General features: G+C 43.8%; 1 protein-coding gene across 3 annotated transcripts; it reads left to right on the top strand.

The window, feature by feature from the left end:
- The first annotated feature begins 1,911 nt into the window (after positions 1-1,911).
- CFAP100 (cilia and flagella associated protein 100) lies at positions 1,912-24,390 on the top strand. 3 transcript variants are annotated; one of them, XM_073591941.1, is made up of 17 exons: positions 1,998-2,122; positions 4,717-4,829; positions 5,680-5,815; positions 8,035-8,124; positions 8,207-8,307; positions 8,624-8,807; positions 9,145-9,212; positions 9,824-9,987; positions 11,971-12,051; positions 12,258-12,457; positions 13,601-13,706; positions 13,861-13,930; positions 15,632-15,783; positions 19,028-19,163; positions 20,177-20,379; positions 22,037-22,130; positions 24,185-24,390. In XM_073591941.1, the coding sequence occupies exons 3-17, from the start codon at positions 5,755-5,757 to the stop codon at positions 24,296-24,298; spliced, it is 1,824 nt and encodes a 607-aa protein (XP_073448042.1). In that variant the 5' UTR covers positions 1,998-2,122; positions 4,717-4,829; positions 5,680-5,754; the 3' UTR covers positions 24,299-24,390. The 3 variants fall into 3 exon arrangements, with proteins under 3 accessions (XP_073448043.1, XP_073448041.1, XP_073448042.1); XM_073591942.1 differs by lacking the exon at positions 4,717-4,829 and having other exon boundaries at positions 1,912-2,047; XM_073591940.1 differs by lacking the exon at positions 4,717-4,829 and having other exon boundaries at positions 1,972-2,122.
- The last annotated feature ends 252 nt before the right edge of the window (positions 24,391-24,642 follow it).

Raw genomic sequence — 24,642 nt, 5'->3', positions numbered from 1 at the left:
TTTCTTAAAAGAGCTGGCAAAAAAAATCCATGTAAAACAATTTTTACAGGTGTATGGCAGGGACTTTGAAGTGAAAAGGGGGCTCTTATGTGAGGGAGAACTCGGAAGTGAAAGGGGGGGGGGGAATTCTGATGTGTAATGAGGAATTTTGAAGTGAAGGAGTAGCGCTGATGTGCAAAGGGGGCTCTGGTGTGCAAAGGGGGAGCTCTGAAGTGAAAGTGAGGGCTCTAATGTGAGAGGGGAGGCTCTGATATGAGAGGGGGCTCTGATGTGAAAAGAGGGACTCTGATGTGGAAAGAGGGGCTCTGATGTGGAAAGAGGGGCTCTGAAGTAAGGGGGAGCTCTGAAGTGAAAGTGAGGGCTCTAATGTGCAAGGGGAGGCTCTGATGTGAGAGGGGGCTCTGGTGTGAAAAGAGGGGCTCTGAAGTAAGGGGGAACTCTGAAGTGAAAGAGAGGGCTCTGAAGTAAAAGGGCGGGGCTCTGATGTGCAATGGGGACTCTGAAGTTAAAGAGGAGCCCTGATGTGCAGGGGGAGGGCTCTGATCTGCAAGGGGAGAATCTGAAGGTAAAGGGAGACTTGTATGTGCAATGAGGGACTCCAAAGTAAAAGATGAGTTCTGATGTGCAAGAAGGGGAGGGGCTCTGATGTGCAATGGGGGACTCTGAAGTGAAAAGGGGGGCTCTAATGTGCAAGGGGAGGCTCTGATGTGAGAGGGGGCTCTGAAGTAAGGGGGAACTCTGAAGTGAAAGTGGGGGCTCTAAAGCAAAAGGGGGGGGCTCAGATGTGCAATGGGGACTCTGAAGTGAAATGGGGGGCTTCTGATGTGAGAGGGGACTCTGAAGTGCAAAAGGGGGGGCTCTAAAGTGCAAGGGGAGGCTCTGATGTGAGATGGGGCTCTGAAGTGAAAAGAGGGTCCCTGAAGTAAGGGGGAACACTGATGTGCAATGGGGGACTCTGAAGGTAAAGGGAGGTTTGTATGTGCAATGGGGACTCCGAAGTGAAAGATGAGCTCTGGTGTGCAAGAAGGGGTGGGGCTCTGAAGTAAAAGAGGAACCCTGACATGCAAGGTGGGGTTGCTGTGAAGTAAAAGGGGAGGCTCTGATGTGCAAGGGGGGCTCTGAACAGAAAAGAGGGGCTTTGACGTAAGGCGGAACTCTGAAGTAAAAGAGAGGGCTCAGAAGTAAAGGGAGTGGGGGACTCTGATGTGCAATTTGGGAACTCTGAAGTGAAAGGGGGGCTCTGATGTGCAAAGGGGGGTCTCTAAAGTGAGAGAGGGGGGGTCTGAAATGAAAGGGGGAACTCTGAAGTGAAGGGTGGAGCTCTGATGGGGACTCAAAAGTAAAAAGAGCCCTGATGTGCAGGGGATAGGGGGGGTGTGATGTGCAAGGAGGGGCTCTGAAGTGAAAAGGGGTCTCTGGTGTGGGGGGGGACTTTAATTTGAAGGGGGGACTCTGATGTGCAATGCAGGGGGGGGGCTCTAAAGTGAAAGAGAAGCTCTGATGTGTAAGGGAGGGGGGGTCTCTGAAGGTAAAGGGGGGCCCTAAAGTGAAAGTAGGGATTCTGGTGTAAAGTTTATTCATTCATTTGCAAAAACACCTAAAGTGCTTTTCCACATTCATTGATGCTTTTTTTTCCATGCATCATACAGTAATGTGCATTCTGTTAAAAATAAGCATAAAATGAAAGTCAAAACAAAAATAATAATAATAATAATAAAAATGTAAAAGTTAAAAAAAAAAATGCATTAAAAAACTACCAAAACGCATATTACAAATGTTGCACAGTGTGGAAACTCTTTGCAGAGCTGTGACTGGGGATAGGAAAGGGGTGGAAGAAGAAGAAGAATTAGGGGTGTCAGTGTGAGGATTGTGACCACTCTGCTCTCTCCTTTACACCATCTATTACTCGTGTAGTCACTGCTCCCCCTGCTGGACACTATGTAGAGCTACAACAGGAAGAGGAGAAGATTCCCTGACGCTCTGTTGCCATGGAGAGAGGAGTTCAGGTCTCCATGGAGATGTAAACAATCTAGAATCACACCACGTGGCAAGCATTGTGTGCCCTCTATGGAGGTTTATCAATATTTAACACACAGGGGGAAGATGAGCGGCTGATCAGGAGGTGAGTGAGCTGTGTGTGTGGATTTGGGGGGGGGGATTTTTTTCAGATGGTAAATTGGGGCTCATTTATGTTTTGTGCGTCGGCCTGTCGTTTCTCTGCACCTGATCACCGCAAGGACCTATAGAAAACAATTGTCTTCTATGTGCCCTGTTAACGCCACAATGCGCTGGGTTACGGGACATCCAATGAAATGCGGACAGGTTGCATTTTTCTACAACGTGCGGGGGTTTATATGAAGAAGCCGTTTCCGCACCGCATAGGAATGCATGACTTTGACATCTCAATAAAGTTTTTTAAAAAAAATAGGAATGCATGACTTTGACATTTCAATAAAGTTTTAAAAGAAATGGTAAACACTGTCTGGAGCTGTAAGGCCCCCCCACAGCGAAGGTCGCCTGCCTGTGGCCAGGGTTCACACTGGAACACGGTGCAGAAAAGGCGCATTCTGTGCATGTTTCCTGCGCCCCATATGAACGCACTGTCCTTTTCAGAAGCAAATGGCTGCCATTAATTGTCAATGTCACCCCAAACTCGCCACGTTTGCGGCCACCAAACTGCGTGATCCCGCAATAACAATGCGGTTTGGTGCAGCATGATCTGAAGAAGTAATGCTTGTGCTACTTTTTCCATGTTCCAGTATGTTTGGTAGCAGCGGCGGCCCGTCCATAAGGTGCGCCACACCCCTAATCTCTATGTAAGTGGCCCTTTAATCTCCATGCAGGGCGCCGGACGCTTAGAGTTCTACAGGCAGGGGTTTTTTTTAGCGATTAAAGCCGCTTTTGCCTTCCTGCTTCTCCTCCCGGCCAATCAGGACAGGAAGCAGGTCCTGAGACCGGATTGGCCAGCCAAAGCCACCCAGGACCTGGATGGGGTAAGTGCGGGGCTGGCGGGCTTCCGAGCGGGGCTGGCGGGGGCTGTTTGCCGCCCCCCCCCCCAAAAAAAAAAACAAATCAAGCACCAGCCACCATTGTTTGGTAGTCAGCTGAAATGAATAGCTGTCAAAACTGGAACGCACAGCACCGCCCGGGTGTGCGCTCTACCGTGAGCCGGCCCTAGTTGTGAGCAATGAGGTATACAGTATATACATATATACACACACTATATTACCAAAAGTATTGGGACACTTGCCTTTACACAAACATGAACTTTAATGGTATCCCAGTCTTAGTCTGTAGGGTTCAATATTGAGTTGGCCCACCCTTTGCGGCTATAACAGCTTCAACTCTTCTGGGAAGGCTGTCCACAAGGTTTAGGAGTGTGTCTATGGGAATGTTTGACCATTCTTCCAGAAGAGCATTTGTGAGGTCAGGCACTGATGTTGGACAAGAAGGCCTGGCTCGCAGTCTCCGCTCTAATTCATCCCAAAGGTGTTCTATTAGGTTGAGGTCAGGATTCTGTGCAGGACAGTCAAGTTCCTCCACCCCAAACTCGCTCATCCAGGTGTTTATGGACCTTGCTTAGTGCACTGGTCCAAATCATTTGGTGGAGGAGGGATTATGGTGTGGGGGTTGTTCTTCAGGGGTTGGGTTTGGCCCCTTAGTTCCAGTGAAGGGAACTCCTAAGGTGTCAGCATACCAAGATATTTTGGACAATTTCATGCTCCCAACTTTGTGGGAACAGTTTGGGGATGGCCCCTTCTTGTTCCAACATGACTGCACACCAGTGCACAAAGCAAGATCCATGAAGACATGGATGAGTGAGTATGGGGTGGAGGAACTTGACTGGCCTGCACAGAGTCCTGACCTCAACCTGATAGAACACCTTTGGGATGAATTCGACCGGAGACTGCGAGCCAGGCCTTCTCATCCAACATCAGTGCCTGACCTCACAAATGCGCTTCTGGAAGAATGGTCCTGCCATTCATGTGGATACTTGACACGTACCACCTACCTAAACATTGTTGCTGACCAATTACACTCTTTCATGGAAACTGTATAGTAGCGGCCTCTTTCGGCCAGATAATGCAACCTGCCACACTGCAAAAATGGCTCAGGAATGACTGAATAACACAAAAATGAGTTGGAGGTGTTGACTTGGCCTCCAGATTCTCTCCAAACCAATTGAGCATCAGTGGGGTGGAAAAACAAGTCCGATCCATGGAAGCCTCACCTCCCAACTTGCAGGACTTAAAGGATCTGCTACTGATGGCTTGGTGTCAGATACCACAGCATACCCCCAGAGGTCTAGTGGACTCCATGACATGATGGGTCAGGGAGGTTTTGGTGGCAGAAGAGGGACCTACTCTGCATTTGTTTTCTTTTCTTAGGCTTTCTCCCATCTGTTTCCACCTGGTGATCTGGCCAGTACCACACCTCCAGTATTAGAGTTCCCCCCACTCCGAGTGAAGGAGCACAGGGGGCACCTTTGGACAGCAGCACTGTCAGTCTGGGAAGGTTGATGTACTAGCAGATTTAGATACACTAAACAAATTGAAGCCAAACTCCAGCTAACACTACAGTTACACAAGCAGTTGCAGCAACAATTTTTTTTTCCTTTTTGGGATAAAGGTTTTACATAAATAAATGAAAGCTGATCATTGCAAGCAGTGGTAAATGGTTTGTCTCATCCATGTAATTTATATGTCTGCACTGCAGCAGTACTTGTTCTGTTGAAAAACAGCAGTCTTACTGGCTGGATCACCAGATGAACGTAGAAGAAAAAAAAGCCTAAAAAAGAAAATGAATGCAGTCATCACTTCTAAGAATTGGTAAGCTACAATATAATGCTTGCTTTTTGGTTTAATACTGCTTTGAATGAACACATGAATAGAGGTCTGTGGCATTAAAGTGTTACTAAACCCACAACCGTAAAATCAGTCTGTATATGCAGTAAAGCGTGCTTGTTTTACTCACTGTGAAACCTAAGGGGTTAATCCTCTCTGCATTGTGTCAAAAGGCTGTGTGATCCTGTCTTCTCTGATCCTCTCCTTCTTCCACTGCCCCCAATCCATCTCCTGATAGTACAGATCCTTGGGGACACTTTGCACATGCTCAGTTTGGTGTGTATTGCTAGAGAGTTTATTTTTTTCTTGGGCGGGTGCATGTGATCAGCGCAGGGCCAATCAGCACTGTCCAGACAGAGGGTCAGGGGTCCTGCAGCCTCATAGGACAATTAGAGGAGAATGAAAACTCCTCCTACAAGCTTTAACCAGACACTGATAGAAGTCACAGGACTGCTATATACTGCTGATGAGAAAAGGTATTTAGCGGTTTATATTCACTAAAATAATTGCATTTCCATGTTCTGTGTACTGTGGGAGACCAGATATAGTGACTGCAGAGTCCTGGGTTTAAATCAAATGTGATCTAGATGAGCATGTTGGGATTTGGTGTATGGACAGTCGGCTTTGCCAGCAGCCCAAGGCACGCAGTCACATGATCTGGCTGGAGTAATGCGATATCCGGTTGCTGTGGGTCACTGCACTTTATATTTCACCTTTGCTGTTTGCAGCACTTCATTGAATACACAAGGATATCTCGATCGATGTGTCGCCATTGTTACCGCTGACGATAATACTCGAGGTCACATGTGATTTATATTGTTTTGTGGTTTTCCAGGATCTTCCCTTCTGTGATCGAGTCACGGCACCAAATTCCTGAACATCTCCCGCTGACCCCCCACAAACATCCACAATGTCATCTTTCACTCTGGAGCGATCCATTGTGTCACGAGAGAGCACGGCGTCTGGATCCAGTAAGTGTTCTTTTCATGTCCTGATCCTTTTTTTAAGGGTTCGTTGACATCTTTGCACTGACGTTTCATTTGCTATTTTGCCTTTCGCTGGTTACTCTCTTCCGCTTCAACAACATGAAGTTTTCAAATATCAGCTTTTCGTTTGATTACACACAATATTTTAGTCCTAATGATATCAATTGGGCCTCTGTGCTTCTCTATGCAATGCAGGCAGTATATGGCGGGGGGCATAGGTTGCTCTGCATAACTATCCAAAAACATAATGGATCCCAGCTTTGCATTGGCTCCCTAATGGATGGATGCCAATCTGGAGGAGTGGGCATTCCTAGACAGGCTACATTTGCATATAGACTGCTTTAGGTAATGCCCACATGTGATGCTGAGCCTCTGTGATAGAAAGAACTGAAATCCAATTTATGAAAGGTGCGGGCCCAGGGATAGTAAAGCTGAGAAGGAAAGAGCTAGATTAGTGGTCTCCAAACTGCAGCCTGGGGGCCAGATGTGGCCCTTTGCTTGCCTCTATCGGGCCCTTGGGACACCATTCCTCACAGTATTCCTTCCACTGACACTCCTAAAATAGGGTAGTATTCCTCCCACTGACACCAATAAAGTAGGGTAATATTCCTTCCACTGACACCCCTAAAGTAGGGTAGTATTCCTTCCACTGACACCAATAAAGTAGGGTAGTATTCCTTCCACTGACACCAATAAAGTAGGGTAGTATTCCTTCCACTGACACTCCTAAAATAGGGTATTATTCCTCCCACTGACATCCCTGAAGTAGGGTAGTATTCCTTCCACTGACACCCCTAAAGTAGAGAAGTATTCCTTCCACTGACACCAATAAAGTAGGGTATTATTCCTCCCACTGACATCCCTGAAGTAGGGTAGTATTCCTTCCACTGACACCCCTAAAGTAGAGAAGTATTCCTTCCACTGACACCAATAAAGTAGGGTAGTATTCCTTCCACTGACACCAATAAAGTAGGGTAGTATTCCTTCCAAAGACACCAAAAGTAGGGTGGTATTCCTTCCACTGAGCCCCCGAAAGTAGTGTATTATTCCTCCCATTGACACCCCTAAAGGAGAGAAGTATTCTTTCCACTGACACCAAAAGTAGGGTAGTATTCCTCCCCCTGACACACCTAAAGTAGGGTAGTATTCTTTCCACTGACACCAAAAGTTGGTTAGTATTCCTTCCAAAGACACCAATAAAGTAGTGTAGTTTTCCTTCCACTGACACCAAAAGTAGGGTAGTATTCCTCTCTTCCAATCTGAGAGACCTGGAGCAGTTGGCAAAAGAAGAGCGGTTCAAAATCCAAGTAGAGAGGTGTAAGAAACTCATTGATGGTTACAGGAAGTGACTGATTTGTTATTTTTTTCCAAGGGGTGTGCTACCAAATATTAAATTGAAGGTGCCAATAATTTTATCCAGTCCATTTTTGGAGCTTTGCGTTGAATGTGTCAGATTTGGCTTTTTGTTTCTTCACTTTTTGTGTCATACCGATACAAACAAACGAAATAAACACGAGAATGCCTAAACATTTGTAATTGCAACAAAAGTGGTGCATTATCTGACAAAAATGCAGGGGTGCCAATATTTTTGGCCATGATTGTATGTACCGTGTTTCCCCGAAAATAAGCCCCGGGTCTTATATTAATTTGGCAGCAAGAGACACAGTAGAGCTTATTTTTGGGGTAGGTCTTATCATGTCATGTGCTGTCTTCTCTCCCCCTCTTCCTCCCTGCCTGTCAGGAATCCCCAGTGAAACCGAGTAAAAGTGGTTGTAAAATGCTAGAATCCTCTCTATTACAGTATTATATAATGTAAACTGTGTATGTTTCTGTAATATAATTGTGTCAAATACTTTCGGTACATCGCCACTCGGCTCAATTATTTTACAGAAACATACACAGTTTACATTATATACCACTATATTATTATTATTATATGCTTACTGTGTTTCCCTGAAAATAAGACCTACTGTGATTTTCGGGGAGGACTGCAATATACGCTCTACCCGAAAATGAGCTTTAGTTGAAAGCACTCAGTGTTCTCTGTACAGCACTGCAGTATATGTCAGAGCTATATAAATGTATAATAATAATAGTGTATGACTGTGAGTGTAAGTGTAGAGTGTAAGCTCCTCTGGTGTAAATGGCTCAATGTACATATGTCAGCAATATACATAACATGAAGACCTTATCTCCTCGGACAGGAGGCGCTTGTACAACATCTCACCGCTCTGCTCCAAGGTCCATAGTGAGCTCCGCTAAGTCCGGCACCGACACAAAGTCTGTGGTTTCAGGTAGGCGGGGCTGTGACGAGGTGGGATTTCGTGTCGCCATCTAGGTGTCTAGTTTTTAGAACTGTCCCATTTCTCTCTCCAGCTCAGGCCAAAAAAAAGAAGAGTGAACCAAACCCCTTCAAGATCTCCCCAGATGCCGACTTCTTCCTCATTCGGGACCAGGAGCGGGAGAAGACGCAAATGGCGAGTACTGAATACACAGACATATCCAATGGCACACATTGAAAGACCAATATCCCTGATATTGACTGAGTGGTAAAATCACGGCAAAATGCAGTAAAATTTGCAGCAAAATTGCATAAAAATTTAGTCAAAGGCGTTTTTGGTGGCATCATCATATATATATATATATATATATATATATATACAGTATATACACATTTTTAGTATTGGATAGAGTAGGCAACTTTTTTAACTCCTAGAATATAATGGTAAAACCCTCTTCAGGAAGGTTGAAGATTTTCATATTGAAGGTTTCAATATCTCCATCCTTGTACAGGAAAAGGAAAAGAACAAAAATTTGAAAGTCCACCAAAAGGGGACGTACACCACAACGATGAACGCCAAGATGGCCAGGCTACGTAAAGAGATTGAAGCGGAGGAGATGGAAGAAGCTGCAGAGGACGAGGAGAAGGCTGTGCCCGTACTGGACAATCCTTCTTGGAAACTGGCGGTGACCAGAGGTGAGGTCGGAGGAAAAATGACCATTGCAATTCAATAATGGGGCATGCTGAGCAAGTTAATGGCACAGAAACAACCCCGAGCCTCATAAAAACTTCCACCACCCTCTAATTCCGCACCATACTACCCCTGGGAGTGCACTTCCACCATGTTTCCCGGGCTCCGCTGTGCCACCTACAGACCTGGGACTGGAATAGTTGGTGATGATGGGTAGAGGGGAACCCAAAGGGCCATGTATTACTTCGCTTCCTGGTTTGAATGTCACTTTCCCCAGCAGCTGTGTCTGGGGAGGAAGCTAATGGAGCATGATCTGATTCTAATTCACTATTGTTCTTCCAGATAAACAAGTCCAGAGGGAAAGTCTCCATGAATTCATTGATAAGAAGAAGGAAATGTTCCTCCTGCAGGTAATATAATCTGTGGGCCTCATTTATCTATGAGAAATTAGTTCTTATATACGACCAGTTATTCAATTCGATATTCTTAAAATAAAAGCTTGAAGCTCATTGGCTGGTAAAGTAAATGAGGTTCGCTAACTCAGCCATCCATTTGGGCCTGGTGCAAAGTTGCCGGTACTCAGGGCTTTTTTTCAGGGGGAACTTGGTGGAACTCAGTTCCACCACCTCTGGCTCAGACCCTTTGGTGCCTGCTCACCACAATCACTTAAATACAGAAGTCCGGTTTCTGTGTTTACAAGTGACAGCTCTGCACTCTGTGTGTAACCCCCATGAACTCTGCACTCTGTATGTAATGCAATCCTGATATTTAATGCCCCTTTAAGACCCTTCTACTGTTTGTGAAATATGATCACACCCACTATTTGATGTGATTTGGAGGGTGTTTGTGGAGGGAGGGGTTTTGGGGGGTCGTGATTGTTTGTTTGAGAAAAAAAGCCCTGCCGGTACTTATTTCTCAACATGACCTAATACGCTCCTGACTGCTAAAACATCTTGCGAAACTGTCAAGTGGCACTTCTACAAAGGCTAGCATGATCAAATGTGCCATTTATGATTGGCAGTACTCCCTGACCGTGAAACGTGATGAGATCCAGAAGCTGGAGGCCATGGCCGCTGCTGAGGAAATGAAGCTGGAAAAGGCCGAGCAATTCTTGGAGGAAGATGCTGTGAGATTTGATGAGTTTCTGAAACAAAACGACAGGAACTCGGTGGAGGCCTTAAAACAGTGAGTTCAAATATCCTAAATCTTACCATGGTCCAATACCATCCTTGGTGGTGATGTCCAGAGAGATGCCATACTGCTAGATCATTTCCATTTTAACAGGACATGAAGGGTACTGTACATTTACTGGTACATCGCTGAGCACATTCGCACTGATGTGGCCCCTGACTGCCAATCCCCTGACTGCTGTATCCGGCTGGGGTGTCAGGTGATTGCTATGATTGGTCATAGAGATCACATGATTACAATGTAAATAAAACAGTCATGAATGGCTTCCATTCATGACGTTTTTGTTTACTATTGTGATGCTGTGATTGGCCCTCATCACATGGTGCCTGGATCAATCACAGCACCCTCTACCATGTGATTAGTTGTAGCCAATCACAAATCACAAGCTGTAATAAATGGCTTCCATTCATGACAGCTAAAACTATTGCTTATAACAGTGATCCTTACTGTTATAAGCAATAATAGTGTAAAAAAAAAAATGTTTATTTTTTATTTTTTACATACTGGGCTCCATTAACAAAGCAGTATCTTCCCACTCGAAGGGCCTGGTATGGATTGGGGGGAACCCCACAGCATTTTTTTTCTTAATTTTTCATTGCCGCCATTTTTTTTTTTTTAAATTGAGCTGTCAGCTGGGCACCCCGCTGTCAACTGATGACTCATCGGTTGTTAAGGACACGGAGGCTGCCCACTCCTTAACAACCATGTTGTTTACTGGTTGTTAAGGATGCCGGCGGCTGCCGTTTCTTTAAGTATCGCATGCCGGGACCACTGCTTATTTTCTGCATGCTTTTTTTTTTCCCTTTAGTGAACTAACTTTCACTCCTGTTGTATGTGGTATTTACCGAGCATGTAATTGATGGGTATTTGGGAAAACACCTAAATACCACATGTGATCTGGTTCTGCGAATAAAGCACTGTTACCAGTGGATATCCTTGATCACCGCCACATCAGTCATATGATGACGCTGTACTGCATCGGCGACAGTATGCCCCAAATATTGTATTTAATTCTTTAATTTTCCAAAAGATTCTGTTAAAAAATTGCAACTTCAAAAAACTTGTCATGCCTCTTACTAAATACCATGGACTGTACACTTTCCAAAAAGGGGTCATTTGAGAGATATCTGTACAGTCCTGGCATTTTGGGGGTTCAAGAAATGAGATAGGCGGTCAGTACATTAGGATTGATCAATTTTCAAATATATATATATATAAAAATACGAATTTGTAATTTGTAGACACTATAGCCTTCACACAAATCAATTAATACCTGTATATACTTATTGTGATTTTTTTTTCCCAAAGACATATAGCAGAATACATTTTGGCCTAAATTTATGAAAAAATTGATTTTATTGGATATGTTTTGTAATACAAGGTAGAAAATATAGTTTTTTTCTTAAAACTTTTCGGTCTTTTTCAGCAAAAAATATAGAAAATCAGTGAGAGGTAAGAGGTGAATAAATATCACCAAAAGAAAACTCTATTTGCCTGAAAAAAGATATACATTTAATTTGTGTACAGTGTTGCATGACTGAGCAATTGCCAGTTAAAGTAGCACAGTGCTAAATAGCAAAAAATGCCCTTGTCATGAAGGGGATAAAACCTTACGGGGGTCAAGTGGTTAAAGAACCAGGGCCTTATAGCCAGAGGAACACCTTGTTGCCATGGGTTAGCCTCGGTTCACACCAGAGGCGGCACGACTTGCAGGTCGCCTCACCGAGGCGACCTGCACACGACTGCCGGGGCGACTTGCAAGACGACTTCTGTATAGAAGTCTATGCAAGTCGCCCCCAAAGTAGTACAGGAACCTTTCTTCTAAGTCGGAGCGACTTGCGTCGCTCCGATTAGAACGGTTCCATTGTACAGAACGGGAGGCGACTTGTCAGGCGGCTAGGTCGCCGGACAAGTTGGCACTGGCAGATCCCTAAATAGCAGTAACCTATCATTGATTCTCATTTTTTTATTGCTCAGAGCCGACAAGGAAACTAAACTAAAGATGGAGCAAGTTGCACTAATCAAGAGTCACACAGCCCAAATGATGAACATCAAGAGGTACGTAGTTAATTTTCTCCTATTGGTGCTCTTGGTGTTAGAGATGGACCACAGGTCCCATCCAACTGACCAATTAACAGCTACAACAAAAGGCACCTTCGGGAGGGGCTTATGGAAAGATGACCAAAGTAGAAGCCACTTACTGAACGTTTCTTGTTTTATTCTATTTAGAGAAGGATGTTATCTGTTATTTATTCCTTCTCCAGTGACATATCAAAGTGTGAGGAGATCCTAAAAGAGTATCTGATGTACAAAGAATTCCTCTTCCGCCTGTCTCCCAAAGAGTGGAAGGAGGAAGTATTGAAGAAGAAGAAGCAGAGGAAGAAATCTCTCCCTCTGGTCTCCAAAGAGAAAGAAAAACAGGACTCTGAGACCAAAGTATCCACCTCCCCCATCCCGGGAAGGAGTAAGTACATCAGAATGGGCCGCTCTTGTGTTTAGCGCTCATAAAAAGGGAGTGAACACCATTGCAGGCTCTCTACAAGATAGGGCTAAAAACATCTTTCCCGCCCTTTCGTCACTGTTAAAAAGAACCTGTTGCTGCTAAAGGTTCACCAGACCATGTAACACCTCCAACTCACAGTAGTAGAACCAAAATAATAGAATAGAAGGCAGCACCAGTAACTATTGATTAGATCCACCAGCACAACACACAGGAAACATATCAGGACAAGGACCACTAAAAATCAAGTCTGGCACTGGTAGTGCAGGGGTACAGATAATAAAGGGTGGTATGGGTAGAAAAGGAGGGCACAACTGTGGAGGGGGGAAGAGGAAGTGGAGATGGGCACAGTAAGCAGAGGTGGGCACAGGAAGTGGAGGAGGGATAAAGGAAGGGGGAGAAACAAGTGTGGAAGAGGGGAGAGGTAGAAGAGATGGGCACAGGTAGCAGAGGTGGGCACACGAAGTGGAGGAGGGGTACAGATAGTGAAAGGGGGAGGAACAAGTGTGGAAGGGGGAAAAGGCAGTGGCGATGGGCACAGGTAGTGGAGGAGGGTACAGGTAATAAAGGGTGGTACAGGGAGAGAAGGGAGGGCACAAGTGTGGAGGGGGTAAGAGGTAGTGGAGATGGGCACCAGTAGCAGAGGTAGAGGAGGTGGGTGCAGGTAGTGGAGGAGGGGTACAGGTAGAGGAAGTAGGGCAGGGGGGTACAGATAGCAGAATAGGGCACAAGTAGGAGGGGCATAGGTAGTAAAAAGTAATTGGGGGTTCTGATAGAAGGGGGTACATGTAGTAGGGTGGGGATACAGGTAAAGGACAGACACAGGTAGTGGGGTGTGCTATTCAGGGGTACTACTAAGGTTAATACACATTTTACAAAAAAGTCAAACCTTTTCCTTTATATTAATAAATATGATACATTGAATTTGTAATGTTTACAAGGAAATCACAATTGCCTGAAGTCCTCAAAAAACATTTATTGTGCCATAATGTACATGGCACCTGTGGCCACCAAATGGACAAGAGCAAAAAGTATCTCTTCCATGGATCTCAAATAAGCTTTGTGTTCTGGAAACAGATCTCAGGTGCGTTATGTTTGTCTTTTCAGAATCGGAGAGCCATTCTTCAGGCAAAATCAGTCTTAGTCGTGATTCTGGCCGCGATCCCCGACTGTCTTCTAGGCAGAGCATGAAAACAGCGGGGTCCAAGAAAATGTAAGTGTTGTATATATTGTCTCTATAAGCTGGGTTTAGCAGCTAAAAGGTTGAAAACGAAAAGGTTTACTATCTTTTGTCTTGTCTGTGGCAGACATAATTTAAAGTTATGAACACATTTCCAAATATGATGTCCTTGAATTTCTTTTTTCAGGAGTAATGCATCCTACCAAGCAGAAGATAAAAGCGTCTCAGAAAGCCTAATATCCTCAGATAGTGAAGAGGTGGGTACTACTGTTTACAAGGAGGGCAGTTGAAAATGATAAACCTTTTTTGCTATTATCCGATACTGAGCACCTTTTAAAGGGTCAGTCCTCTCAGCACTGATAAGCTATATGGGCAAGAGGTGTGAAAATGTCATTCCTGGAATGGACTGTAAAAAATATGCTTATGTAGGAGAATTGTCCTGGTAAAGAAGCGACTTGTCAGGCCAGAGTTCCACTCTTTTCCTCTGAGTAGATTCCCGTAACCTTTTCAGAATTTCTGAGTAACAATGTTGGATGACCGTTGTACTATCTTCTATGAACTTGTAGTGAACTATCCAAAAACGCATCAACATGAGCGTACAAGGGTTCGCTATCTGTCCACATTTGCATCTGTCCTTTGTGTTGTTGGTTGTCTACTTCTTGCGTTATCGTGGACATCTTCCCGCCCCTCCTTAAACTGTCTATGCCATTCAGAAGCACTTGATTCATTAACGGAATGTAACCATAAGCCTGTTGTAATGTTTAACTCGCACTTTTGCCAATTTTCAAACAAAAATTTATGTTAATCCACTGCTCCAGATTCCTGTCACTCATTTTCCGCCAATAGCATAACGCACACATGTTTTTTCTTCTACTACTCCATAAAGACTGAGTTAACTGGTCAACAACCCAGGCAAGTGCAATGTTAAAAATGATGGTGTTCAGGTGTTTTCAGTTAATGGTACTGTTAATGCTACAGCATATAAGGAAATTGTAGACAATTGTGCACTTCCAACTTTGCGTCAACAATTTTGGGGGAGAACTTTTACTGTTCCAGCATGATTGTGCACAAAGGAAGCTCCAGAAGGACATGGGGTTGATTTACTGTAACTGAGAGTGAAAAAATCTGGTGCAACTGTGCATGGTAGCCAATTAGCTTCTAACTTCAGTTTGTTCAATTAGGCTTTGACAAAAAAAACCTGGAAGCTTATGGGTTTCTGTGCAGAGCTGCACCAGATTTTGCACTCTCCAGCCCCATGGTTTGATATTTGGTGTGGAGAAAGTTGAGTGGCTTAGATAGAGCCCTGACCTCAACCCTATCCAACGCCGTTTGTGGGCAAGATTTTCTCATCGAACATCAGTACTTGACCTAATAGTGGTCTTTTGGCTAAGCACAAATTTACACAAATCTGGTAGAAAGCCTTTCCAGAAATGTAGAATCTAATATAGTCACAATGGGCCATCAATTTGGAATGTCCAGCAAGCTCATGTAGGTGTAATGGTCAGAGGTCCACACATTTTTGGAAGACACATACTGTTCTGTGGATTCTCCCTTTGTGTTTAATGTGTTTTTAGAAAAACATCTACAGAAAGAATACTCATAGACCAATAGCGGCTATACATGGATCAAAATTCAGTCGGTTCAACAGGGACCGGACAAATTTGGTCCATGTATGAGCAAGTTGGTTGTACAGAAGTCAGTCTACTCGGTCTATCTGTGGGGTTTCTCCCGAATGATCAGTGACGTTGGCTATAGCACAGCGGATCAGTGCCATTAGGGCACGATAGCACAGTGGGAGTGATTCCCCATCCATGTAGATGGGGAATCAGATTTTTTTTTTCATTCAACCTGCTGGTTGAACAAAAAAAATCATTAATGTATGGCCAACGTAAGTGTTCAGGCTTGTTGAATGCATTGTATCTTTGTGATTTGACCCAAAGGCTTTGATATCTGACTAGGAACCTGAGCTGTACTTCACCGACCCCCAGCAGCTCCTGGATATCTTCTCCGAGCTGGAGGAACAGAATCTTTCTTTAATCCAGAACTCACAGGAGACAGAGGAAGCTTTGGAGGAGATCAAACATACTATTGCCACCACTGAGGAGAAAATGTAAGGCTGAATAAGTAATAGAACGTACTTTATTGTTAAAAGAGATCTAACCTTTATCTAGATTACATTTTGTTTGCTAAATCACTGTTTTAAAGAAAGGTTGGGCTGGATTTACTAAAGGCAAATAGACTGTGCAAGTGAAGTTGCACCCATTTTCCCTAGTAAATGTGGTAAAGCATCACTATGTAAAGAATACCCAATCATTAATAATTTATAAATTAAATTAATCATTAAATAGAGCATTTTTTTTGCACATGACTGGGTGATGGAAATCAACAGCGTTTTATCACATTTATTAAACTCTGGGGAAAGTGAGTGCAACTGCACTTGCAAAGTGCACAGTTTATTTGCCGTAAGTAAATCCACCCTATTGCATTCACCTTTTTTTACCCTCCTAGTGCTGCTGATCTTCTGCAGCATTTTTCACCCACTTCCTATTTAAAAGCCCTTTCTTCAGTGTCAGCTGCATATCATTGCTCAGGGTCGGCTTCCTGAGAGTGATGATGTTTAAACACGCCAGAGCAATATGTAATGGTACAGCCACATACAATGCAGCATAGCAATATGGAGGTGACAATGCAGAAGATAGGGTAACAGTGCAATAGAGCAATATGGAGGTAGTTATCCTGTAAAAGGAAGCCCTTAACCTTGACCTTCGTGGCAGAATCTCCAAAAATGATCATAACGAAAGCTGCAGATTTAAAAAGATTTGAAAATATGTGCTAAATACCGCATCATCTAAACTTTACCGCAGTAGTTATTTACCGCACAATTTTTAGTGAATTGAATGTTTGCACAATTGTTTCTGTACGCGTTATTTTACCGCATTTTTTTTCAGTGTTTTTTAACTCTTGGTGAACTAACCCCATAGGCAACACCCTGTTGCAATTTAGTCCAACTGAGTCCTAATCTTTGGTATTATCAGAGTCAGGTAGAGGATAATGTACCAGTGCTAAACTTACCTGTAAAGCCTCTGCCTCCTTACATTTCAGATCTCTGAATCTAAAAATAATTTGGTTTGGTAAAGCCTATAATGAGGGTCCTGGTTAGACAACTCTTCATCTCAAACAGAATCCAGAAGGTGTAGGAGTGTCACCAATGGTTTTAGAGTACAAACGTTTTTTATTATTATAAAAATCTAGAAAGTCAAACCAACACGTTTCAGGGGCTCAAATGTGCTTTGGGGTGGGGGGGCGCTTGCTCATCCCCTCCCTTTCCTGGATGCTCGGATAATGGTCTGGTATGGATTGGGGGGGGGGGGTGTTGACCCCACACCATTTAAAAAGAAAAAAAAAATGGCATGAGATTTTTTTTTCATCATTTTTAATTGCTGGCATGTTTTGTTTACACTCAGCTGTCAGCGGGGAACCCGCTGACAGATGATGAGTCATCTGTTGTTAAGGACGTGGCGGCCGGCTTCCTGGCCTGTTCTTTAGCAACCAGCTCATCGCCATAAATTACTGTATGAAAATAGTAGTTATTTATCGCACAATTGAATGAATGAGTGAATTGAACATTTGCACAATTGTTTCCGATCTGCGTTATTTTACCGCATTTTTTACAGTGTTATTTAACTCTTAGTGAATTGACCCCATAGGCAACAGTAAGCCAAACAGTCTGCTTTATATTGGAAATGAACTTACCTTTGCATGAACTGAAAAGGATGGTATAATTTTGTTTGATGCAACCCTGATGTAACCCTTTTGTGTTACAACGGGGTGGAACTAAGCAAGCATTGTACAGTCGTGGCCAAAAGTTTTGAGAAGGACACCAATATTCATTTTTCACAAAGTCTGCTGCCTCAGTTTTTATGATGGCAATTTGCATATACTCCAGAATGTTATGAAGAGTGATCAGATGAATTTCAATTAATTGCAAAGTCCCTCTTTGCCATGAAAATGAACTTATACCCATAAAAAACATTTCAACTGCATTTGTGAAGAAGGCTTCAGGACGCCCAAGAAGGTCCAGGACCGTCTCCTACAGTTGATTCAGCTGCAGAATCGGGGCACCACCAGTGCGGAGCTTTCTCAGGAATGGCTGCAGGCAGGTGTGAGTGGATCGGCACTCAGAGTGATGCAAAGACTTTTGGAGGATGGCCTGGTGTCAAAAAGGGCAGCAAGCCACTTCTCTCCAGGATAACATCAGGGACAGACTGATATTCTGCAAAAGGTACAGGGATTGGACTGCTGAGGACTGGGGTAAAGTCATTTTCTCTGATGAATCCCCTTTCTGATTGTTTGGGGCATTTGGAAAAAACCTTGTCCGGAGAAGAAAAGATGAGCGCTACCATCAGTCCTGTGTCATACCAACAGTAAAGCATCCTGAGACCATTCATGTGTGGGGGGTTACTTCTCAGCCAAGGGAGTGGGCTCACTCACAATTTTGCCTAAGAACACCGCCATAAATAAAGAATGGTACAAAAACATCCTCCGAGAGCAACTTCTCCCAACCATCCAAGAACAGTTTGGTGAGGAACAATTCCTTTTTCAGCCATAAGGCAAAAGTGATAACTAAGTGGCTTGGGGAACAAAACATTGAAATTTTGGGTCCATGGCCAGGAAACCCCCCAGACCTTAATTCCATTGAGAACTAGTGGATCAATCCTCAAGAGGCGGGTGAACAAAAAAAACCCCACAAATTCTGACAAACTCCAAGCATTGGATTATGCAAGAATGGGCCCAGAACACTGCAAATATTGAGACCGCTTTCACACTGAAGTGCTGCAAAAACTGCCGATCAAACACTGGACGTTTTTGCAGCACTTTTTTAAGGTCACGTGACAATGTGACCTTAAAAAAAATAAAAATAAAAAAGAGACATTTTGCGGTGCTTTTGAATCGCTTTTAAGGCGTTTTGAAAGCTCTGCCCATTCATTTCAATGGGCAGGGGTGTTTTTGAGGCGCTTTTTAATGGGCTCCAAACATACCCCAAAGATGCTGCCTGCAGGACTTTTTTCACCAACAAAAAGATCTAAAAACACTGAAGCAGCAGATTTTGTGAAAATTAATATTTGTGTCATTCTCAAAACTTTTGGCCACGGCTGTATGCTGTCACAGGTTTACTATGTGGTAGGTCAACCAGTAAGCACACATTCGTATTGAAACTAGACCTCCATTAATGGTAGAGAGATACTGTATCTGTGATACTTACATTTTTTCTTATTTTTTCTATTCTAGATGATAGTGCATCCAATTAAAGTATATATTCAATAGCTGTAGCAGCCATGTATTTTTTTTACTAGGGAAAATGAGACACAACAGCTAAAGGATCAGATTGCACATCTGAAGGCTTCCATTGCACAGGAGGAGGAGAGGGCCACGGACCTTGAGCTCAAGTCCCGGGTGTTTGCCTTTGGCCAATACAAATCTGAGGATCAGGTGAGGTGGGGAGGTTAATTCTATTAAGCAGTGGTACCCAGAGCAACCAATTCGATTTCAGATCACCAAAAGAGGAATTATGATTGGATACTTGATGATTTCTTAATAAATAAGCCTCAGGGTTGTTTTGGGTGATTTAGAGGTGTGCAAGATGGAAAAATTAGTTTCAGTTTGTTTCAGAAGCATTCGCTTCATTTCAGGTTATTCGAAATTTTGATTTTGAATTTTGAAAGACAGCTATATTCGCTCTGTTTTATTCTATTCTATTCTTTTCTATTCTATTCTATTGTATTTTATAAAGCAGCCTAAGTAAGAACCATCGTCTTATTTCACTTTTATATCTTACTGTATTTATTGCAATATGTTTCCATTTTGAATTTGAATTAATTTTTAATTCGAATCTGGATCATTCATAATAATAATGATTTATTTTGGATTTGCTGAAATTTGTCACGATTGTGATTCAGAAATTCGTATACATCCGAACCTCTGAATTATGAAAATTTTGTCCAAATTTCGATGCGTAAAGAAAGGAATCGCACATGTCTATTTCGATCATCCTCTTTGGGATTTCAAACCCTAGGACAACCTTTCTCAATCTTTTTTACCCCAGAGGAACCCTTGAAAGAATTTTCAAGTCTCAGGGAATCCTTCCAAAAACCAATTCATTGGTGGTAAATGGGAAAATGTCCCCCTTACACAATAAATAGATAATTGGCCTCATGCAGCTGGTTATGCCGATTGGCCCTGGAACTATGCAGGTACCATTAAATGGGAGGTCAACCAGCCACAACTTATGAAACCTTGAGCAACCTCTGGAGGAACCCTGGTTGAAAATGGCTGCCCTTCCTCTCTTCTATTGCATTTTTCATAGACTAGTGTATACTGAGGAATATATATAAATGAAAGCGTTTGTGCCCGGAGTTCTGCTTTATATATCTTCCCTGGAGAGCACTGATGCACTGATGTTTTCAGTGGTGTTGTTGGTAGTCACCCCTGGTTTTTGTTCACAGGACAAGATGCTGACATCTCTGAGCTCCAAGGTGGAGGAAGTTTACAGAGCTTGTATCGGGGAGAACCGAGCAAATCTAAACGCTCTGCAGATGTTAATGGTGATTGAACACCAACTGGAAGAATTGCTGGACAGCATCGAGGTCATCCCTAAAGAGAGGATAGAGATCGCCGAGAAGGCCAAAGAAAAGGAACGCAGGCTGAGGTCTGTACAGACTTGCCTTACATATTCCATTTTTAGGGTCGGTGTTGACCGGCTTTGGACAGCGGTGTTTGACCTGCAATTGGTCTACATCTAAGCTGCATCAACTTGCTTCAAGCTGCTTTTGCATTCCCTTAGGCTGCTATGGGGATAGAAGCAGTTCTTTGGCAAGAAAAGCCCATCATCACAGGTCTGTAAGGAGTAGAAGAAAGGTGGAAATCTAATTTGTTGGGATGTTTGTGCAAGTTCAGCACAATTCAGCATATAGAAGCCCCAAGAACTCGTAATTTCATTGCTTTATCACATCCAAGCAAAGTGCATTTGAGGGCTTGTAGGTTGTAGCTGCTTTGTATATGTAGTAGACTTGGCTTTAGCTCTTACTGATGAGCATGTTCATGTTTTGTTTGCACATTGGACACTATGGGGTCTATTTAATAATTTAATGATTGGGGTATTTCAGGAAAATATCACATTATGGTGACTAGATGGAGCTGACGATTATAGGAAGTAAACATATTACACAAATTACGAAGATTCTTTGTGATCTTGATTCGTACAACAAATCTTTTTATAAACAGACCCCTTAACATCTGGAGCAGTATCTGTAAAAGGGTATATTCTTATGGTGGGCACACACATTGTGTATTATTTTAGTGGATTTTCTGCAGCCCGCTCACATTGATATACAATCAGTATAGGATTATGGGAAATCCGTCTCATTCATATCAGTCTGAGCAGTTTTGTGTTCTGTTTCCTTACGTCATGCGTGATCATGTATGATGTAATAGAAATAAAAAAATTACAAGTATCATACTACGTTCAAAGTATGTTCAAAGTGAATCTCTCCATAAAGGAATGCTTTCATCTCCCATTATTAGTCACAAGATGACAAGCCCACCCACCATGACAAGGTGGACTCGTCTAAGGCAGGGTCTACACCAAACTACAATAACCGGACCTATTCTATGCTAGTCATCTTTATTCGGAAATCCCAAGCAGTGTTTTCAGACTTCACCTGAGTCTGCTGTCATGTGACCTTCAGCAGCACCTCTTTTGGGAGTAAAGACCAGAGATCCATTGCTGCTGTCTGTGCCTGTTGCTGACCAGTCTTGTTGCCACCCCATCTAATGACAATACTGCTGGAGTTTTCAGGACCTGTGAGGAACCCGCTGATGGGCACCCTGGGTCCCTGCCTGGACTTCAGCCCTAAAGCTAAACTCCGGGATAATCCAATATTGTCTATATACAAGATTCATGTGTATTCCTGCTCGAATCTTGGTGTGCTTTGTGTATTTCTTCCATTGTGAGACTTTACCTCTGTGCAAAAAACTTCCTGTAGTAATGACCAGTCACTGCTGCTCTCTCTCCTTGTGCAGAGGGGCTGGACTTGTCCCCGCCCCCTCATGTCATTTTCTGTAGTGGGTGGAGCCTTCTGGGTACCTCCCACAGTTCTGCTTTTTGCATAGACTATGTACAGCACATTGATGATGTCACTGCTACTTTTAAAAAAGTAGTATCTGGGTTTGGTGCACAGAAAGTGGATTGATATCTGTTGTCGCTATTGAGGAATGTATAGTGTACTGTGTATAATATAAGTGAGAGTTTTTGTACCCAGAGTTCAGCTTTTAAAAACATTACTTTACTTTTTTTCGTTCCTCAGACTCAGAGAGGAGAAGATTAAACAGCAGAAGCTGCACCAGGAGGAGAGGCTGCGTCGGGCCCTGGAAAGAGCACAAGCCGACCCAAAGAAAACAGTAAGGATCCTGCAGTGTTGTGGGTTTATTCCTTCTTGTATCAAACTCTGATCAGATGCCTCTAGTGCCCTCATGTCCAAATTGCAGCCCAAGGGCACATGTGGCCCTTTGGTACTTGTAGTGTGGCACTCGGACCCAAGCAGCCAGTTGTGGGAGCATTGATTTGTAAAGGGACTGCAAAGATTGTGATCTCTAGTAACATGTCCCCAGACTCTGGCTGCATCCTTCACCATGTCTCCAGTCTCCAACCACACCTATAGCATGTCCATAGTCTTTGACCATCATCCGTGGTAGGGCCACAGACAGTTTTCTGTAGTATTATATATAGCAGTGGTTGTCAGTTGTCAGTGGTTGTCATTTTTTGAGCTAAAGGGGGCCCCAAATGTGGCCCCTGACATCTCCAAAGGGCTGCACATAAAGTTCATAATATGTAATGCTTGAGAGGACTGTTAGAGACTGCAGACCCAATAGAGGAAATGAAAGTTGCAGAGTGTGGACATGCTACATTTTTGGCTAGGGATATGCTGCAGAAGACAAAACAAAAATGGGAACATGTTATATGAGGCTAGTAGATATCAATAATATTACCCTAATCAATGTTCCCACTACAGACTGCTGAGATCTGAGTGCCGTACACCACATACAAAAGAGCCACATGTGGCCCTCGGGCCCATGGCTGGCCCAAGACATTGTACTGCCTGTGTCCAAGAATGAAATGCTGTGCCCCCCCCCCCCCCCCACAAAAAAAATCACGCCCATCCAGCAAAGAGACATTTCCATAAACCAAATAGACATCCCCAGTCCAGCAGAGACATCCCCATATATTCAGCAAGAGACATTCCCATATATTCAGCAAAGAGACATTTCCATAAAGCAAAGATACATCCCCATAAAGCCCAATCCAGCAGAACATCCCCATATATTCTACAAGAGACTTCCCCATATATTTAGCAAGAGACACCCCCATATATATTTAGCAAAGAGAAATGTCCAAAAGCAAAGAGATATGCCTGGTCCAGCCAAGAGACATGCCCAGTCCAGCAAAGAGACATCCCCAGTCCAGCAAAGAGACATGCCCCCGTCCAGCAAAGAGACATCCCCAGTTTAGCAAAGAGACATCCCCAGTTCAGCAAAGAGACATCCCCAGTTCAGCAAAGAGACCTGCCTCCATCCAGCAAAGAGACATGCTTAATCCAGTAAAGAGACATTCCCAATCCAGCAGAGAGACATGCCCAATCTAGCAAAGACAAATGCCCATCCAGCATCCCTCCTGCAAAGAGACATGCCCTCTTCAGCAAAGAGACATGCCCCAGTCCAGCAAAGAGACATGCCCAAAAACATCAGCTCAGCTCACAGGTATATGAATTGTACAGCACCACAAAAGCTCCCCCATTCCTCTTCACCACCACCGACCAACTAAGCTCCGATCCCAGTGGACCAGAAGAGCTGCTCCACCCCCAAGAGCGGGGCGGGGCTGGGAAGCATGATGCAAGGATGGCACTGCACACTAGAGGGAGGAAGCCTCGGTTCTTTGGGCAGTGCGCCCCTGTTGCCGCCCCTCCTAATGTGCCGCCTGTGTCCCACGGACCCACCAGGACCCATGGTAGGATCAGCCCTGCTCGGGCCGCAGGTTGGGCATCAGGGTCCTCTAAACCTTATAAGTTGACAAGCACTGCTCTCATGGTTTTTCAGGTACTTGTAAAACACTTCTATACATTTTTAGGGGTTGAGGATTAGGGTTAGATGAAAGTATTCCAAAGTAAACTATTTGTTAAATATTCGCACCCCAGCATTTGCAGTTTACAACTTTCAGTGCTGCTGGCCTGAACTTCCACTCTTCAAAGGAAGGAGGTAGCAGTGGACAGTGCAATCTGAAGCCAGATTGTTAGCTTGAAGAAGAGGGGGAGGAGCAGAGGAGTTCCTTGCCATGCTAGACTATGGGGCTGTGTGTTTCTATTGATGCACACCCACCACAGCCCCAGCTCCCCCCACCCCTACACACACACACCTCGTCCTTGCAGATTAATGAGTGATAATTTCATGTTCTCCTACAGACCGGCAGAAGACTCATGACACGATCTGATCCGCCTGCACTGAAGCTCAGAACAGACAAGGACCAGGACAAAATCGACAAAGAGAAGGAGGAAGCTCTGCTGTTCTTCACCTAATACCCAACGAAGACTTGCCAGCTGTACTGTGAGCTCATCATATTACTGGATAAACTGACCTGTGCTCAGCTGAAATAAATCATTGCAGTAAATGGTTTTCTGCCATTATTTTCTATGCAACAAACATGGAAATGGAGATATAACAACACGCCGCTACTGAGAAAAAAATGCCAATACTGATCTTTATCTGAAAATGTCAGTTTTGGGTGAAATGGAGAGGGTTACATCCCACTCTGGGCCTTACCACTGTGGACCCCCCACTGCAAGATCTCCCCAAACCTCTGGCATGGTGGACAGGTAAATTGAGACTTTGCAGCTAAGTTATCTGTTGCACCAGCCAGCCA

Source organism: Aquarana catesbeiana, linkage group LG07 (assembly GCF_042186555.1).
Source record: "Aquarana catesbeiana isolate 2022-GZ linkage group LG07, ASM4218655v1, whole genome shotgun sequence".
In the NCBI taxonomy this organism is placed as follows: domain Eukaryota; kingdom Metazoa; phylum Chordata; class Amphibia; order Anura; family Ranidae; genus Aquarana; species Aquarana catesbeiana.
The sequence above is the reverse complement of the archived record's forward strand: the minus strand, read 5'-3'. Positions and strand labels throughout refer to the sequence as shown.